This window comes from Oncorhynchus gorbuscha, linkage group LG19, assembly GCF_021184085.1.
Source record: "Oncorhynchus gorbuscha isolate QuinsamMale2020 ecotype Even-year linkage group LG19, OgorEven_v1.0, whole genome shotgun sequence".
In the NCBI taxonomy this organism is placed as follows: Eukaryota; Metazoa; Chordata; class Actinopteri; order Salmoniformes; family Salmonidae; genus Oncorhynchus; species Oncorhynchus gorbuscha.
The window spans coordinates 45956362-45976148 of record NC_060191.1 but is presented as its reverse complement, the minus strand read 5'-3'; the positions used below and the strand labels follow the sequence as shown (position 1 = coordinate 45976148).

Genomic DNA, 19787 nt, shown 5'->3' with positions numbered 1-19787 from the left:
TGGCTGGCTGGCTGGCTGCTGGCTGGCTGGCTGCTGGCTGGCTGGCTGCTGGCTGCTGGCTGGCTGCTGGCTGGCTGGCTGCTGGCTGGCTGCTGGCTGGCTGGCTGCTGGCTGGCTGCTGGCTGGCTGGCTGGCTGGCTGGCTGGCTGGCTGGCTGCTGGCTGGCTGCTGGATGGCTCTGGCCTTTAACGCTACACAGCGTTAAACGCTACACATGTGTCTGATGAAAGCTCTCCAGACAAGAGACAGAGCAGGAAGTTGTTTTTTAACAGTAGTCGTGCTGACAACAGTTGCAGGAGACCTCTTCAAGACAAGGTGCTTGTTTCTTCTGGGAGCGCCAGGCGTACTGAGAGCCACGCTGAAAGAAAACATGGCAGACGAGTTTTGGACACCTCCCATTTCTCAGGAAATGTTCTGAAGCTTTTCTTACAGAGTTCCTTCTCCAATTTCTCACAGATATTGTATGACCTTAAAGAGGACAAATCCTCACAGGCATCTCTGTGCAGTGATGTGTGGCAGGCGTGTGCTGGGGGTGGATGGGGTTGGGGTTGGGCTGGGATGGGGATGGGGATGGAGTTGGGGTGTGGATGGGTTGAGCTGGTATGTGCTGGGATTGGGTTGGGCTGGAGCTAGGGTTGGGATGGGGTTGGGCTGGGATGGGGATGGGGTTGGGCTGTGCTGGGATGGAGTTGGGATGGGGTTGGGCTGGGATGGGGATGGGGATGGAGTTGGGGTGTGGATGGGTTGAGCTGGTATGTGCTGGGATTGGGTTGGGCTGGAGCTAGGGTTGGGATGGGGTTGGGCTGGGATGGGGATGGGGTTGGGCTGTGCTGGGATGGAGTTGGGATGGGGTTGGGCTGGGATGGGGTTGGGGTGTGGATGGGGTTGGGCTGGGATGGGGATGGGGTTGGGGTGTGGATGGGTTGAGCTGGTATGTGCTGGGGTTGGGTTGGGCTGGAGCTAGGGTTGGAATGGAGCTAGGGTTGGGATGGGGTTGGGGTTGGGATGGGGTTGGGGTTGGGGTGGGGTTGGGGTTGGGGTGGGATGGAGATGGGGTTGGGGTGTGGATGGGTTGAGCTGGTATGTGCTGGGGTTGGGTTGAGCTAGAGCTAGAGCTAGGGTTGGGATGGGGTTGGGATGGGATGAGGATGAGGTTGGGGTTGGGATGGGTCTGACAACTTGATGAAGGCAGCTTAATACATTCAATGTATGGTGTGGATGTGCTGTATTCTGTATGTATGGTGAGGATGTACTGTATAGTCTGTATAGTGAGAATGTACTGTATAGTCTATATGGTGTGGATGTACTGTATAGTCTGTATGGTGAGGATGTACTGTATAGTCTATATGGTGTGGATGTACTGTATAGTCTGTATGGTGTGGATGTACTGTATAGTCTGTATGGTGAGGATGTACTGTATAGTCTGTATGGTGAGGATGTACTGTATAGTCTGTATGGTGTGGATGTACTGTATAGTCTATATGGTGTGGATGTACTGTATAGTCTGTATGGTGTGGATGTACTGTATAGTCTGTATGGTGAAGATGTACTGTATAGTCTGTATGGTGAGGATGTACTGTACAGTCTGTATGGTGTGGATGTACTGTATAGTCTGTATGGTGTGGATGTACTGTATAGTCTGTATGGTGAGGATGTACTGTATAGTCTGTATGGTGTGGATGTACTGTATAGTCTGTATGGTGTGGATGTACTGTATAGTCTGTATGGTGAGGATGTACTGTATAGTCTGTATGGTGAGGATGTACTGTATAGTCTGTATGGTGTGGATGTACTGTATAGTCTATATGGTGTGGATGTACTGTATAGTCTGTATGGTGTGGATGTACTGTATAGTCTGTATGGTGAAGATGTACTGTATAGTCTGTATGGTGAGGATGTACTGTACAGTCTGTATGGTGTGGATGTACGGTATAGTCTGTATGGTGTGGATGTACTGTATAGTCTGTATGGTGAGGATGTACTGTATAGTCTGTATGGTGTGGATGTACTGTATAGTCTGTATGGTGTGGATGTACTGTATAGTCTGTATGGTGTGGATGTACTGTATATTCTGTATGGTGAGGATGTACTGTATAGTCTGTATGGTGAGGATGTGCTGTATTCTGTATGGTGTGGATGTACTGTATAGTCTGTATGGTGTGGATGTACTGTATAGTCTATATGGTGTGGATGTACTGTATAGTCTGTATGGTGTGGATGTACTGTATAGTCTGTACGGTGTGAATATACTGTAGTCTGTATGGTGTGGATGTACTGTATAGTCTGTACATACTGTATGGTGTGGATGTACTGTATAGTCTGTATGGTGTGGATGTACTGTATAGTCTGTATGGTGTGGATGTACTGTATAGTCTGTATGGTGTGCATGTACTGTATAGTCTGTATGGTGTGCATGTACTGTATAGTCTGTATGGTGTGGATGTACTGTATTGTCTGTATGGTGTGGATGTACTGTATAGTCTGTATGGTGTGGATGTACTGTATAGTCTTTACATACTGTATGGTGTGGATGTACTGTATAGTCTGTAGATACTGTATGGTGTGGATGTACTGTATAGTCTGTATGGTGTGCATGTACTGTATAGTCTGTATGGTGTGCATGTACTTTATAGCCTGTATGGTGTGGAAGTACTGTATAGTCTGTACGGTGTGGATATACTGTAGTCTGTATGGTGTGGATGTACTGTATAGTCTGTACATACTGTATGGTGTGGATGTACTGTATAATCTGTATGGTGTGGATGTACTGTATAGTCTGTATGGTGTGGATGTACTGTATCGTCTGTATGGTGTGGATATACTGTAGTCTGTATGGTGTGCATGTACTGTATAGTCTGTATGGTGTGGATGTACTGTATTGTTTATATGGTGTGGATGTACTGTATAGTCTGTATGGTGTGGATGTACTGTATAGTCTGTATGGTGTGGATGTACTGTATAGTCTGTATGATGTGGATGTGCTGTATTGTCTGTATGGTGTGGATGTACAGTATAGTCTGTATGATGTGGATGTGCTGTATTGTCTGTATGGTGTGGATGTACTGTATAGTCTGTATGGTGTGGATGTACTGTATAGTCTGTATGGTGTGCATGTACTGTATAGTCTGTATTGGTGCATGTACTGTATAGTCTGTATGGTGTGCATGTACTGTATAGTCTGTATGGTGTGCATGTACTGTATAGTCTGTATGGTGTGGATGTACTGTATAGTCGGTATGGTGTGGATATACTGTAGTCTGTATGGTGTGGATGTACTGTATTGTCTGTATGGTGTGGATGTACTGTATAGTCTGTATGTTGTGGATGTACTGTATAGTCTGTATGGTGTGCATGTACTGTATAGTCTGTATGGTGTGCATATACTGTATAGTCTGTATGGTGTGGATGTACTGTATAGTCTGTATGGTGTGGATGTACTGTATAGTATGTATGGTGTGGATATACTGTAGTCTGTATGGTGTGGATATACTGTAGTCTGTATGGTGTGGATGTACTGTATAGTCTGTATGGTGTGGATGTACGGTATAGTCTGTATGGTGTGGATGTACTGTATTGTCTGTATGGTGTGGATGTACTGTATAGTCTGTATGGTGTGGATGTACTGTATAGTCTGTACATACTGTATGGTGTGGATGTACTGTAGTCTGTATGGTGTGGATATACTGTAGTCTGTATGGTGTGTATGTACTGTATTGTCTATATGGTGTGGATGTACTGTATAGTCGGTATGATGTGGATGTACTTTATAGCGTGTATGGTGTGGATGTACTGTATTGTCTGTATGGTGTGGATGTACTGTATAGTCTGTATGGTGTGCATGTACTGTATAGTCTGTATGGTGTGGATATACTGTAATCTGTATGGTGTGGATATACTGTAATCTGTATGGTGTGGATGTACTGTATAGTCTGTATGGTGTGGATGTACTGTATAGTCTGTATGGTGTGGATGTACTGTATAGTCTGTATGGTGTGGATGTACTGTATAGTCTGTATGGTGTGCATGTACTGTATAGTCTGTATGGTGTGGATATACTGTAATCTGTATGGTGTGGATATACTGTAATCTGTATGGTGTGGATGTACTGTATAGTCTGTATGGTGTGGATGTACTGTATAGTCTGTATGGTGTGGATGTACTGTATAGTCAGTCGGTATGGTGTGGATATACTGTAGTCTGTATGGTGTGGATGTACTATATAGTCTGTATGGTGTGGATGTACTGTATTGTCTGTATGGTGTGGATGTACTGTATTGTCTGTATGGTGTGGATGTACTGTATAGTCTGTATGGTGTGGATGTACTGTATAGTCTGTACGGTGTGAATATACTGTAGTCTGTATGGTGTGGATGTACTGTATAGTCTGTACATACTGTATGGTGTGGATGTACTGTATAGTCTGTATGGTGTGGATGTACTGTATAGTCTGTATGGTGTGCATGTACTGTATAGTCTGTATGGTGTGGATGTACTGTATTGTCTGTATGGTGTGGATGTACTGTATAGTCTGTATGGTGTGGATGTATTGTATAGTTTTATGGTGTGGATGTACTGTATAGTCTGTATGGTGTGGATGTACTGTATAGTCTGTATGGTGTGGATATACTGTATTGTCTGTATGGTGAGGATGTACTGTATAGTCTGTACATACTGTATGGTGTGGATGTACTGTATATTCTGTATGGTGTGGATGTACTGTATAGTCTGTATGGTGTGCATGTACTGTATCGCCTGTATGGTGTGCATGTACTGTATAGTCTGTATGGTGTGGATGTACTGTATTGTCTGTATGGTGTGGATGTACTGTATAGTCTGTATGGTGTGGATGTACTGTATAGTCTGTACATACTGTATGGTGTGGATGTACTGTATAGTCTGTATGGTGTGCATGTACTGTATAGTCTGTATGGTGTGCATGTACTTTATAGCCTGTATGGTGTGGAAGTACTGTATAGTCTGTACGGTGTGGATATACTGAAGTCTGTATGGTGTGGATGTACTGTATAGTCTGTACATACTGTATGGTGTGGATGTACTGTATAGTCTCTATGGTGTGCATGTACTGTATAGTCTGTATGGTGTGCATGTACTGTATAGTCTGTATGGTGTGGATGTACTGTATAGTCTGTATGGTGTGCATGTACTGTATAGTCGGTATGGTGTGCATGTACTGTATAGTCTGTATGGTGTGGATGTACTGTATAGTCTGTATGGTGTGGATGTACTGTATAGTCTGTATGGTGAGGATGTACTGTATAGTCTGTATGGTGTGGATGTACTGTATAGTCTGTATGGTGTGGATATACTGTAGTCTATATGGTGTGGATATACTGTATTGTCTGTATGGTGTGGATGTACTGTATAGTCTGTATGGTGTGGATATACTGTAGTCTGTATGGTGTGGATGTACTGTATTGTCTGTATGGTGTGGATGTACTGTATAGTCTGTATGGTGTGGATGTACTGTATAGTCTGTATGGTGTGGATGTACTGTATAGTCTGTATGGTGTGGATGTACTGTATAGTCGGTATGGTGTGGATATACTGTAGTCTGTATGGTGTGGATGTACTGTATTGTCTGTATGGTGTGGATGTACTGTATAGTCTGTATGTTGTGGATGTACTGTATAGTCTGTATGGTGTGCATGTACTGTATAGTCTGTATGGTGTGCATATACTGTATAGTCTGTATGGTGTGGATGTACTGTATAGTCTGTATGGTGTGGATGTACTGTATAGTATGTATGGTGTGGATATACTGTAGTCTGTATGGTGTGGATATACTGTAGTCTGTATGGTGTGGATGTACTGTATAGTCTGTATGGTGTGGATGTACGGTATAGTCTGTATGGTGTGGATGTACTGTATTGTCTGTATGGTGTGGATGTACTGTATAGTCTGTATGGTGTGGATGTACTGTATAGTCTGTACATACTGTATGGTGTGGATGTACTGTAGTCTGTATGGTGTGGATATACTGTAGTCTGTATGGTGTGTATGTACTGTATTGTCTATATGGTGTGGATGTACTGTATAGTCGGTATGATGTGGATGTACTTTATAGCGTGTATGGTGTGGATGTACTGTATTGTCTGTATGGTGTGGATGTACTGTATAGTCTGTATGGTGTGCATGTACTGTATAGTCTGTATGGTGTGGATATACTGTAATCTGTATGGTGTGGATATACTGTAATCTGTATGGTGTGGATGTACTGTATAGTCTGTATGGTGTGGATGTACTGTATAGTCTGTATGGTGTGGATGTACTGTATAGTCTGTATGGTGTGGATGTACTGTATAGTCTGTATGGTGTGCATGTACTGTATAGTCTGTATGGTGTGGATATACTGTAATCTGTATGGTGTGGATATACTGTAATCTGTATGGTGTGGATGTACTGTATAGTCTGTATGGTGTGGATGTACTGTATAGTCTGTATGGTGTGGATGTACTGTATAGTCAGTCGGTATGGTGTGGATATACTGTAGTCTGTATGGTGTGGATGTACTATATAGTCTGTATGGTGTGGATGTACTGTATTGTCTGTATGGTGTGGATGTACTGTATTGTCTGTATGGTGTGGATGTACTGTATAGTCTGTATGGTGTGGATGTACTGTATAGTCTGTATGGTGTGAATATACTGTAGTCTGTATGGTGTGGATGTACTGTATAGTCTGTACATACTGTATGGTGTGGATGTACTGTATAGTCTGTATGGTGTGGATGTACTGTATAGTCTGTATGGTGTGCATGTACTGTATAGTCTGTATGGTGTGGATGTACTGTATAGTCTGTATGGTGTGGATGTACTGTATGGTCTGTATGGTGTGGATGTACTGTATAGTCTGTATGGTGTGGATGTACTGTATAGTCTGTATGGTGTGGATGTATTGTATAGTTTTATGGTGTGGATGTACTGTATAGTCTGTATGGTGTGGATGTACTGTATAGTCTGTATGGTGTGGATATACTGTATTGTCTGTATGGTGAGGATGTACTGTATAGTCTGTACATACTGTATGGTGTGGATGTACTGTATATTCTGTATGGTGTGGATGTACTGTATAGTCTGTATGGTGTGCATGTACTGTATCGCCTGTATGGTGTGCATGTACTGTATAGTCTGTATGGTGTGGATGTACTGTATTGTCTGTATGGTGTGGATGTACTGTATTGTCTGTATGGTGTGGATGTACTGTATAGTCTGTATGGTGTGGATGTACTGTATAGTCTGTACATACTGTATGGTGTGGTGTGGATGTACTGTATAGTCTGTATGGTGTGCATGTACTGTATAGTCTGTATGGTGTGCATGTACTTTATAGCCTGTATGGTGTGGAAGTACTGTATAGTCTGTACGGTGTGGATATACTGAAGTCTGTATGGTGTGGATGTACTGTATAGTCTGTACATACTGTATGGTGTGGATGTACTGTATAGTCTCTATGGTGTGCATGTACTGTATAGTCTGTATGGTGTGGATGTACTGTATAGTCTGTATGGTGTGGATGTACTGTATAGTCGGTATGGTGTGCATGTACTGTATAGTCTGTATACTGTGGATGTACTGTATAGTCTGTATGGTGTGGATGTACTGTATAGTCTGTATGGTGAGGATGTACTGTATAGTCTGTATGGTGTGGATGTACTGTATAGTCTGTATGGTGTGGATATACTGTAGTCTATATGGTGTGGATATACTGTATTGTCTGTATGGTGTGGATGTACTGTATAGTCTGTATGGTGTGGATATACTGTAGTCTGTATGGTGTGGATGTACTGTATTGTCTGTATGGTGTGGATGTACTGTATAGTCTGTATGGTGTGGATGTACTGTATAGTCTGTATGGAGTGCATGTACTGTATGGTCGGTATGGTGTGCATGTACTGTATAGTCTGTATGGTGTGCATGTACTGTATAGTCTGTATGGTGTGCATGTACTGTATAGTCTGTATGGTGTGGATGTACTGTATAGTCTGTATGGTGTGGATGTACTGTATAGTCTGTATGGTGTGGATGTACTGTATATGTACTGTATAGTCTGTATGGTGTGGATGTACTGTATAGTCTGTATGGTGTGCATGTACTGTATAGTCTGTATGGTGTGCATGTACTGTATAGTATGTATGGTGTGCATGTATAATCTGTATGGTGTGCATGTACTGTATAGTCTGTATGGTGTGGATATACTGTAGTCTATATGGTGTGGATGTACTGTATTGTCTGTATGGTGTGCATGTACTGTATAGTCTGTATGGTGTGCATGTACTGTATAGTCTGTATGATGTGGATATACTGTAGTCTGTATGGTGTGGATGTACTGTATAGTCTGTATGTGGTGGATGTACTATATAGTCTGTATGGTGTGGATATACTGTATAGTCTGCATGGTGTGGATATACTGTATAGTCTGCATGGTGTGGATATACTGTATAGTCTGCATGGTGTGGATATACTGTATAGTCTGCATGGTGTGGATGTACTGTATAGTCTGTATGGTGTGGATATACTGTATAGTCTGCATGGTGTGGATGTACTGTATAGTCTGTATGATGTGGATGTACTGTATAGTCTGTATGGTGTGGATATACTGTATAGTCTGCATGGTGTGGATGTACTGTATAGTCTGTATGATGTGGATGTACTGTATAGTCTGTATGGTGTGGATATACTGTATAGTCTGCATGGTGTGGATGTACTGTATAGTCTGTATGGTGTGGATATACTGTATAGTCTGCATGGTGTGGATGTACTGTATAGTCTGTATGATGTGGATGTACTGTATTGTCTGTACATACTGTATTGTGTTGATTTACTGTAAGGTGGGACACAGGCTGTAGAGTGATGTTCCTGTTCCACTAGATCTCTGTTACAGGATGCCTATATGATGAAATGTGGTGGTGTTATCAGCCTCTTAATTGATCTGTCTGATCAGTGTGGTTCTGTCTGAGCAGCTGACAGATACAGTCCCCAACGACTCTGAGCTGAAGACATATCCTCAACACTCTTTTTCCGCTTTCTAAAAACAAAAGTGTTTCATAGTTTACCTTGTCTGATAACAAATGTTGAAACAGCCTATCAGTTTAGATGCTGGAAATGTATTAAATGTATTAATATGTTTCCTGTGGGTTCTGACGTCAATAGTTATGAAATACTACAGTCCACCGCTCTTTACTCCAAGTCAGTCATCATTGGACGTTTCATGTAGAGATTGTGGGTACTGTGGTTAATCCAGACTTCCGAAGCTCGCCAAATGTTATGGTATGCGTTTTATGAATCTATCAAAACCAGATTCACATTTGGCTGCACTGATGTGACACTTGAAAGCATTTATAATCTCCTTGTCTTTCTACACTGATATGTATCTGCTCTTTGGGGTTCAGGGGAGAGGTGTTAACTGTCTGTCCTGGCTGTTCTGTCTGACTGTTCTCTGGTTGTATGACTGTTCTGTCTGACTATTGTCTAAATGTTGTCTGATGGTTGCCTGGCTTTTTTCTGTTTTCTGACTGTTCTCTGACTGCTGTCGGGCTGTTCCCTGACTCTTCTGACTGTTTTGTGACTGTTCCCTGACTCTTATCTGACTGTTTTGTGACTGTTCCCTGACTGTTCCCTGACTGTTCCCTGACTGTTCTGACTGTTCTCTGACTTCTGTCGGGCTGTTGTATGACTGTTCTCTGACTGCTGCCGGGATGTCCTCTCTCGCCACCCCCTGTTCTAACTGTTCTCTGACTGACTGTTCCTACTGTTCTGTCTTTCTGCCCCCCCCCCTCCCCTCCAGACAGCGAGGAGGACGAGTTGGTCAAGTCAAAGAAGGGGTTCCGCAGCCAGGCAGTAGCCAATCAGAGCCCAGAGACGGACCTGATGTTGGATGGAGACGACGACACTGCCAGTCTGCTGCAGGAGAAGGAGATGGACAACCTGGCTGGTGAGATACACAAACACAGATGCACATATTTGTCCTATATTTGGGTTATGGTTTATGTTTTTGCCAGTGTAGGTGAATCTGGACAGTGTTTCCAAGGTGTTCAGGTGAAAGTGTAATTCCTGTGTGGTTGTGTATGTGTGAAACACACCGGTCGGTTCAATTCTGTGTTGTTTTGGTCCTCTAGCGCTGTTCCTTCCTCGCCTGTTTGTCTCCAGAGGTCAGTCCGTCATCTCAGTCCAAGTAAATCTAAATTGATTCCGGAAGGATGATCAATCTGAACATGCATTTCAAATGGCACTCTATTCTCTAGTTAGTGCACTACTTTTGACTAGGGCTCATAGTGCTTTCGTCAAGAGTAGTGAAATACGGTGCCATTTGGAACGCACATACCAAATGGCCCAGAAAATCATTAACTAAACTAACATTACCTAACCTGACAGACTGAACATTTAACCCACATAAACACTCTGATCTTACTGATTATAACGAACAGACAAACTATGAAAACAAACTAATGAATTAAAATCATTTGAATCAACCTCCTCAGTGGAAATACAAATCACAATTAGTTATAAAAACACATGAGTTGGTTGTTTGATATCTAGACATTTTATTTTCATTAGAACATTGAGTCATGGACTGCACTCTATTCTTTTTGATAGTGCAATACTTTTAACCAGGGCCCGTAGCTATCTGGTCAACCAAGGCCCGTAGCTATCTGGTCAATCAGGGCCCGTAGCGATCTGGTCAACCAAGGCCCGTAGCTATCTGGTCAACCAGGGCCCGTAGCTATCTGGTCAACCAAGGCCCGTAGCTATCTGGTCAACCAAGGCCCGTAGCTATCTGGTCAACCAAGACCGTAGCTATCTGGTCAACCAGGGCCCGTAGCTATCTGGTCAACCAGGGCCCGTAGCTTTCTGGTCAACCAAGGCCCGTAGCTATCTGGTCAACCAAGGCCCGTAGCGATCTGGTCAACCAAGGCCCGTAGCTATCTGGTCAACCAAGGCCCGTAGCTATCTGGTCAACCAAGGCCCGTAGCTATCTGGTCAACCAAGGCCCGTAGCTATCTGGTCGACCAAGGGCCGTAGCTATCTGGTCGACCAGGGCCCGTAGCTATCTGATCAACCAGGGCCCGTAGCTATCTAGTCAACCAGGGCCCGTAGCAATCTGGTCAACCAAGGCCCGTAGCTATCTGGTCAACCAGGGTCCGTAGCTATCTGGTCAACCAGGGCCCGTAGCAATCTGGTCAACCAGGGCCCGTAGTTATCTGGTCAACCAGGGCCCGTAGCTATCTGGTCAACCAGGGCCCATAGCAATCTGGTCAACCAAGGCCCGTAGCTATCTGGTCAACAAGGGCCCGTAGCTATCTGGTCAACCAAGGCCCGTAGCAATCTGGTCAACCAGTGCCCGTAGCGATCTGGTCAACCAGGGCCCGTAGCGATCTGGTCAACCAGGGCCCGTAGCGATCTGGTCAACCAGGGCCCGTAGCTATCTGGTCAACCATGGCCCGTAGCTATCTGGTCAACCAAGGCCCGTAGCTATCTGGTCAACCAAGGCCCGTAGCTATCTGGTCAACCAAGGCTCGTAGCTATCTGGTCAACCAGGGCCCGTAGCTATCTGGTCAACCAGGGCCCGTAGTTATCTGGTCAACCAGGGCCCGTAGCGATCTGGTCAACCAGGGCCCGTAGCGATCTGGTCAACCAGGGCCCTTAGCGATCTGGTCAACCAGGGCCCGTAGCGATCTGGTCAACCAGGGCCCGTAGCGATCTGGTCAACCAGGGCCCGTAGCGATCTGGTCAACCAGGGCCCGTAGCGATCTGGTCAACCAGGGCCCGTAGCGATCTGGTCAACCATGGCCCGTAGCGATCTGGTCAACCATGGCCCGTAGCGATCTGGTCAACCAGGGCCCGTAGCTATCTGGTCAACCAGGGCCCGTAGCTATCTGGTCAACCAGGGCCCGTAGCTATCTGGTCAACCAGGGCCCGTAGCTATCTGGTCAACCAAGGCCCGTAGCTATCTGGTCAACCAAGGCCCGTAGCTATCTGGTCAACCAAGGCTCGTAGCTATCTGGTCAACCAGGGCCCGTAGCTATCTGGTCAACCAGGGCCCGTAGCGATCTGGTCAACCAGGGCCCGTAGGGGTCAACCAGGGCCCGTAGCGATCTGGTCAACCAGGGCCCGTAGCGATCTGGTCAACCAGGGCCCGTAGCGATCTGGTCAACCAGGGCCCGTAGCGATCTGGTCAACCAGGGCCCGTAGCGATCTGGTCAACCAGGGCCCGTAGCGATCTGGTCAACCAGGGCCCGTAGCGATCTGGTCAACCAGGGCCCGTAGCGATCTGGTCAACCAGGGCCCGTAGCTATCTGGTCAACCAGGGCCCGTAGCTATCTGGTCAACCAGGGCCCGTAGCGATCTGGTCAACCAGGGCCCGTAGCGATCTGGTCAACCAGGGCCCGTATCTGGTCAACCAGGGCCCGTAGCGATCTGGTCAACCAGGGCCCGTAGCGATCTGGTCAACCAGGGCCCGTAGCGATCTGGTCAACCAGGGCCCGTAGCTATCTGGTCAACCAGGGCCCGTAGCTATCTGGTCAACCAGGGCCCGTAGCTATCTGGTCAACCAGGGCCCGTAGCGATCTGGTCAACCAGGGCCCGTAGCGATCTGGTCAACCAGGGCCCGTAGCGATCTGGTCAACCAGGGCCCGTAGCGATCTGGTCAACCAGGGCCCGTAGCGATCTGGTCAACCAAGGCCCGTAGCGATCTGGTCAACCAAGGCCCGTTGCGATCTGGTCAACCAAGGCCCGTAGCGATCTGGTCAACCAGGGCCCGTAGCTATCTGGTCAACCAGGGCCCGTGGCTATCTGGTCAACCAGGGCCCGTAGCTATCTTGTAAACCAGGGCCCGTAGCGATCTGGTCAAAAGTGTGCACTATATAGGAAAAGGGCTAATAAGAGCTGTTCCATGACATGATGTCCGAATGTCCAGAAAAGAAATAATGACATTTAAACTGAATTTTAACTTAGAGGCTTGGAGGTTTTACCTGAAACGTGCCAGGCAGGCAAGAGAGCTCCATACAGCTGCCATAGCTACAGTGAAACGTGTAATATAATAATAATATATGCAATTAAGCAAACGCTTTTATCCGTAGTGCGCGCACATACCTTATTGTATGGGGGGCCCAGCGTGTTTTGGATCTCCACGCGCTCTCAGTACACCCTAGCTGTTTGGCGTTTGCTCCTGCTGACTACAAAGTGAATTTACATCCTAAGTCAGAATCTGCATATGTCTTCCGGGTCCCTGGCTTTCCAGCTGTTCCCTTTCTCACCTTTTCCGTTTCCCTCCAGTGAACAACTGAGTTTGCATGGCCTGTGTCCGGTGCTCTCTTGAGTGTACAAAACATTTAAGGACTCCTTCCTAATATTGAGTAGTGCACATTTCAGGCTTGCAAGGTAAGTAATTGTTATTGGAACTGTGGTGTCTATGGACTTGGGCTGCAGTGTAGCCAAGCTGCAGCAGGTTCTGGTTCCCTATATAGTGTTCTAGTGTTTTCATTGTGTTCTCATAAGGGTGGTAGGTAGCTTTCTGAGTGCCAATAATGTGGACGCCGTTTAACGCAGCCGCCGCGCACATTTCTGATTCTGAGGGGGTGGGTTAAATGCAGAAGACACATTTTTGTTGAATGCATTCAGTTGTGCAACTGACTAGGTATCCCCTTCCCTTTCTGGTAGTGTTCTTTTCGGCTTCTTGTTGGGTTCTCGTCGTGTTCGCATAGTTTTCTCATAGGGTTTTACTTTTAACATAGTGTTCTCTTACTGTTCTCACAATGTTCTCAATGTTTTCCAACCCACCTCCTGGTCATATGGCACCAGACTCCAGCTTTGTGGGTCAAACTCTCCAGTCAGAACTATGCTTTCTGCTGCTTTAGGTATAATTGCCTCAGCCTCACAGGGGAGAGATATCCAGAGTTCAGTCTGGTTGTGAATATAGATCAAGAGGAGCTGTTCAACGGTCTGATACACTGCCGGAATGCTGCAAACAACTGGTCCCTGAAATAAGAGCAGCAAGTGCTGCGGTGGTATTATTCCTGATGCAAGCATTTTACTGGAATACAATAGCGGATCCTGGCAGCCATCATAAATTCCTGAAATGTTTACTATGTTCCAATCACAAGGATTATAAAGCAGCAAATGGACTGAGGGAGAATCTGGTTGCTGTGCCTCCTCTGTCATGCTCACAGACCTTCTAAGAAACGTTTTTTTCTGAGGAGAAAAATGATTCCTGAGATATTTGAGAAAATAATAATGAAAGCATGACATACTGTAGCTGATGTTTCTTTTAAAAGATAATGGTTTACTGGTATGTTGGCATTCTGAGACAGTGAATTATAATGGTAGACTATTGTATCTACAATGTTGCCATATTTGTGGGTACAGCTTTAGAGACATGCAATGACCGGCTTCTGTCCAGAATCTCAAGAGGTACGATCAGGCTTTTAAGTAGTGACTGTGGGCGGTATTGTCCTTAAAGCACCAATGCAGTCTGTGTAAAAAAAAATGAATTCAATCATCACTGCATGTCTAATTAATCACTCTGTGTTTATTTAATGAAAATATCTCCAAAACGCTTATGGGCATTAGAATACAAATGTGAAGATATTTACATACACTGCCCTGATGAGCGGATAGGATGGTCTAGAACCCACCCCCTTACCCAGATGAACAGTCATTGGTCGATTATAATCAGTTCACATGATGTGGCCCAAAAGTTCTATCCCACCTGAACAGGCTGAATCATCATTTTCACAATTTCAGAGTGCTATTTAGAATTCATAGAGTGGAAATGTCTTTAAAAAAACAGGTAAATAACATTTTTAAATGCACTTCCCTTTAAAGGTCCAATGCAGATGTTTTTATCTCAATATAAAATAATTTCTGGGTAACAAGTACCTTACTGTGATCAATTAATATGGTCAAAAATAAACAAAAAGATCTTCTTGGCAAAGAGCAATTTCTCAAGCAAGAATTTTGCTCAGAATGTCTGTGAGTGGTCTGAGTGGGAAGGGGAAATTGTAAAACTAGCTATTATTGGCAGAAAGGTTTGGAACGCTCTTCCTCTTGGGTCTATTAACTAAGGGTGCATTTGTAAATTCACTCTGGGGTGCCAGAGAGTGTTCAGTGCACTCTGGGCGTTTGTCAGATTGTCCGTATGTAAATTCAGAGCGGTTCACTCTCGGAGCATTAAGAGCGCACACTGGATGCTCTGGCCGAGGAGTAGGGTTGATTAGAACGTTCTGGCCTCACCACGGCAGTCAAGCTCCCAAACTAACTGGTTAAAGTTAGCTAGCTTGACCTCCCGAATGGCGCAGTGGTCTAAAGCACTGCATCGCAGTGCTAGCTGCGCCACTAGAGATCCTGGGTTTGAGTCCAGGCTCTGTCGCAGACGGCCATGACCAGGAGACCCATGGTGTGGCGGCGTCCGGGTTAGGGGAGGGTTTGGCCGGCGGGGATGTTCTTGTCCCATCACGCACTAGCGACTCCTGTGGCAGACCGGTCTCAAGTGCACGCTGACACAGTCACCAGGTGTACGGTGTTTCTTCCGACACATTGGTGTGGCTGGCTTCCGGGTTAAGCGAGCAGTGTGTCAGGAAGCATTGCGGCTTGGCTGGGTTGTTTTTCAGAGGACGCACGGCTCTCAACCTTCGCCTCTCCAAAGTCCGTACGGGAGTTGCAGCGATGGGACAAGACTGTAACTACCAATTGGATACTACGAAATTGGGGAGAAAAAGGGGTAAGAAATTTAAATAAAAAGAAGTTCGCTAGCTTGCTAGCTACTTTCACACATAAATGAGAGAACATCTCACTCTGACCATTTTTCTCATCCTAGCAGAGCTGGTTAGGCTTTTTTCATGTTATCCAGAGCATTGGTGACTGTAACTGTGCTGCTGGTTAACAATTTAATTATGCTTTTTTGCAAAGGTTTACTGACACCGGCCATATTTAACGGGTGTTGAGCGTTTGTAAATTCGTCAGTTATTCTGCGCTCTGGCATACTCAGACGAGAGTGCTCTGAAATCGGAGTAGATAGACAGAGCGAATTTACCAACACGCCCAAATGTACCACTTGGATATATCACCAGGCAGGCCAAAACTCCATCCCACCAAAATAGGCTGAAAGTTCAGGCGGTCTTTTCAAACAGCTCTTACACTGAAATCATCATTTTCACAATTGCACAATATTATTAGAACCTCGTAGTGTGGAAATATATATAAAATATAGGAAATCACATTTTTGACGGCACTGGCCTTTACATATGAAGAAACACCATCCAAATAAACTTGACCACTTACAATGAAAACAGAGATGTCAAAAATGAACCTTTCTTTATCCAGCTACATTAATTCCAACCTTATTAAAAATGTTGGTCGAAACATTTATTTTTGGAACCATTCAAAAACCCTTCAAAAACATGATATTTTATTGCATCATGGTAAAGTTAAAGGTATGTTCACATTCTGACCAGAAGGGGAGCCCTCGCTATCTCAGACTGATCTTTTGGAAGTCCTGGACATTAGGTAGTGTTCTGTCTATGTGCTCTATATCTATATGCTACAGCCTGTGTGCTCTATATCTAAACTCTACCTCTCTCTGCCCTGAGCAGTCTAAGTGGGAGATCATCCCTGTGTGTTGACAGCCTTTCTCCTTCTCTTTCTTTCTTTCTCTCTCACTCTCTGTCTGTCTCTCTCTCTCCCTCTCACTCTCTCCCCCCTATATCTCTCTCCTCCTCCTCCTCTCTCTCTCCTGCCAACCAAACATCAGGGTAGTGTCTGCTGCCAGAGGAGGCATGGCTTACCCTGGGCCCAGCTAGCTATTGGGGCGGGCGGAGCCTGCCCTGTGGTTACCAAACCCATGATTAGTTTCACTCCCCCTGAACACTGGCAACACCGTCTGCTCTCACTGGCATCAACACTCCTTTTGTCTACTCATCTGTAACCCAAGTCATACAAGGAGAGGAGAGGATGGAAGAGGGAGGTGTTGTGTTTAGATAGTGGCTGTTTACTGTTTTGGTTGAGATATTAATGATCTTAACTGACAGACCTTTGCATGGACCAGTCAAAAACAGGCATTCTGTACTCTCTCAATGGTGCATTATCATGCCCTAACGAGTGAAGTTCATATCTCTCTCTCTCTCTGGCATAATCGTATCCCTTATATGGGTAATAATTTGCCTTATGAGTGCAAGATAATAGTGTCATAAATACTTAGACAAAACCCCATAAATTACATATAATATCACTGTCTACCTTACATGTTTAAGAAATTCATCTTTATTGACAAGAAATGGAACAGTTTTAGGTTGCGTCCCTAAAAGCACACTATTGGCCTATGTGACCTGGTCAAAAATAGTGCGCTATATAGGGAATTCTTAGACTTATTCAAGCCTTTGAGAGGAATGTTGGGCATTCAGGACTGTGGGAGAATGTACAGTGCTGTTTTAATTATGACACTACCCAGAATGCCTTGTGTCTGTGTAGCAGTGCAGCAGTGACATCACTGCGACTGTCTTCATCAGACCAGACTGTTTAACATTTTTCCAGCCCCATAGACAGCAAGACTAGAGTACACACAGAATAACACCAAGAAACTGCAACTATGTAATAGAATATTATAACTGGAATAATTGTTGCTATAAATTGAATTATTTGCTCAATGTACACTTTTAAATGTTCCTGAAATATTACTCTGAAGACCATCCAAGTCAAAGGTGTGTGTGTGTGTGTGTGTGTGTGTGTGTGTGTGTGTGTGTGTGTGTGTGTGTGTGTGTGTGTGTGTGTGTGTGTGTGTGTGTGTGTGTGTGTGTGTGTGTGTGTGTGTGTGTGTGTGTGTGTGTGTGTGTGTAAATATTATTTTATTATTACTACTATAACTTTTTTTAAAGGAAATTCTAAGAAAAAGGCTCCAAAATCTAGCATCATAGTATTATCAGAATCCAGTCCTTTGGCATATGGAAACCTGTATCGTGTAAACGTTTTAATACTAACTCCTGATTATGGAGTATACCTAGAGGGATTACAGTTTAATCCCGTCCCTGTAGCGCGGTGGATCCAGTGGATTAAGGCTGTATTGTCTCTGTATGTGCCAGAGCCCCTTCAAGCCACAACACAATGGTTCTGTACCCTCCAACGTCTTTTTATTCTCTCTCGCGCGCTCTCTGAGGGGGAGTAGACTAGAGTTCTTTGAATATGGAGTTTATGTTGCAAAAAGACAAAAACTCTTTAGGTTGCTGGGAATCTCTTGCAAACAGCATCGAATATAAAACAATATCTGCCGGTTTATTGAGACGTCGGCCTAATTATCGGTTAAATGTAGCCTAACATGGCGCAGGTTTAATATTTATCTTAATGTGGAAACAACATTAAGAACAACTGTCATTACAAGATAATTAAATCGGCTAATAAATAATAGTGACAGTGATGTTTTGATCACGTTTTGTTTCATGTTCAAAAGCATTGCTTTCTGTTCTGTGAGAGCAACGCAGTAATTACATTGTATAATATTACGTTATATGTACACGGAGGCCTATATTGTAGGCTATGCTATACATTATATATCAGTGTATTTTGTAGTATCTATTCATGAATATGCTGTGAGGAATGTTAGGGGACATATGTTCTCATAGGCATACAATAAATAATACGTTATTAGACCCGGGATCTTACTGCAGCTTGTAAAGCACATATTTAACGGTGATTGTGTAATCAGATAAGATCCGTTTAATACAGGCAGAGAGTTTATTACAGACAGCTATAGGGCAGGCAGAGAGTTTATTACAGACAGCTATAGGGCAGGCAGAGAGAAAGAGTAGGAAAGCCGATTCCACTATTCCTGAACGCTCCGTGAACACAATGAAAGAGCGCCCAGGGAATTGAAACCAAAATCCACTTGTAATCTCGCAGCAGTATCAGGTATAATTGGCTGAGGAGCACAGGATTAAGATTGACGAGACATTAAACTGACTCTTTGGAGTTCACGCGATCGATAAATATCCCAATTTCAAGAGCTTTCATTTCAAATCAGCGGAGCTGACGCGCCTCAGCGATACTGCTCCAAATAGAACATGGAGAAAGGAGGGAGAAGAGAGGACAGGAGGAGAGATGGAGATGGGGAGGAAGACGGGTGGAGACAGAGAGAGAGATATAGCATGTGATCCCATCAGCTGACCAGGGATCAAAAAGCCATCGTAAATAAATACTGAAGGGATATCGTCAGCACAAATACAAAAGCTTTTATTTTCCCTCGAAACTGTTAAAAAACAAATCGTTCATGATGCTATGCAAATTGTCACAATAATTTTGGGGTGGTGTTGTGTCTCTCTTTTAGAGGCCGCAGATGTTGCTATAGTAACTGAAATAATTGTTATGAAAAATATGAATATGCAAATATGCATAATAATAGCCTATAGGTTATAAGTGAACATTCATCATATTGGCAAACGCTCCTCCGTCTCTGGTTTAGTTCTGATAGACCGTATCATACTGCTGGCCCTATTGCGCCTATAGTTAAACTGGTCATTACTTATGTAAATTAGCTTCAAATCGTTTTGTAAGCCTAGAATGTATATAGGCCTATATGCTTGTTGAATTGGCCGAATGGCGAATGGGTTAAAAATAACCTATTTTATAGCCTCCAGAGTGCAACCCAAAATGGAGCCGTGTTCTGTATTCAACCTGAACGAGTAATTCGTGTTTGCATAAAAAATATAAATAAACTTAATACAGACTTGTTACCATGATAATTAAGAACTGTGTATGTGCCCAAATTAAGAAGAAATTGTAGAATTT

The 19787-nt window shown here is 44.3% G+C and overlaps 1 protein-coding gene across 7 annotated transcripts in view; it reads left to right on the top strand.

The window, feature by feature from the left end:
• Positions 1-19787, top strand: part of LOC124005234 (neurobeachin-like) — a 418832-nt gene that overhangs the window by 254842 nt on the left and 144203 nt on the right. For 4 of the 7 annotated variants that reach the window (XM_046314300.1, XM_046314299.1, XM_046314296.1 and 1 more), the window contains one exon: positions 9805-9951. In XM_046314300.1, the coding sequence (XP_046170256.1) occupies positions 9805-9951 (147 nt within the window). Of the gene's footprint in view, positions 1-9804; positions 9952-10135; positions 10169-19787 lie in introns of all 7 variants that reach the window. The other 3 variants (XM_046314297.1, XM_046314294.1, XM_046314293.1) reach the window with 1 other exon arrangement.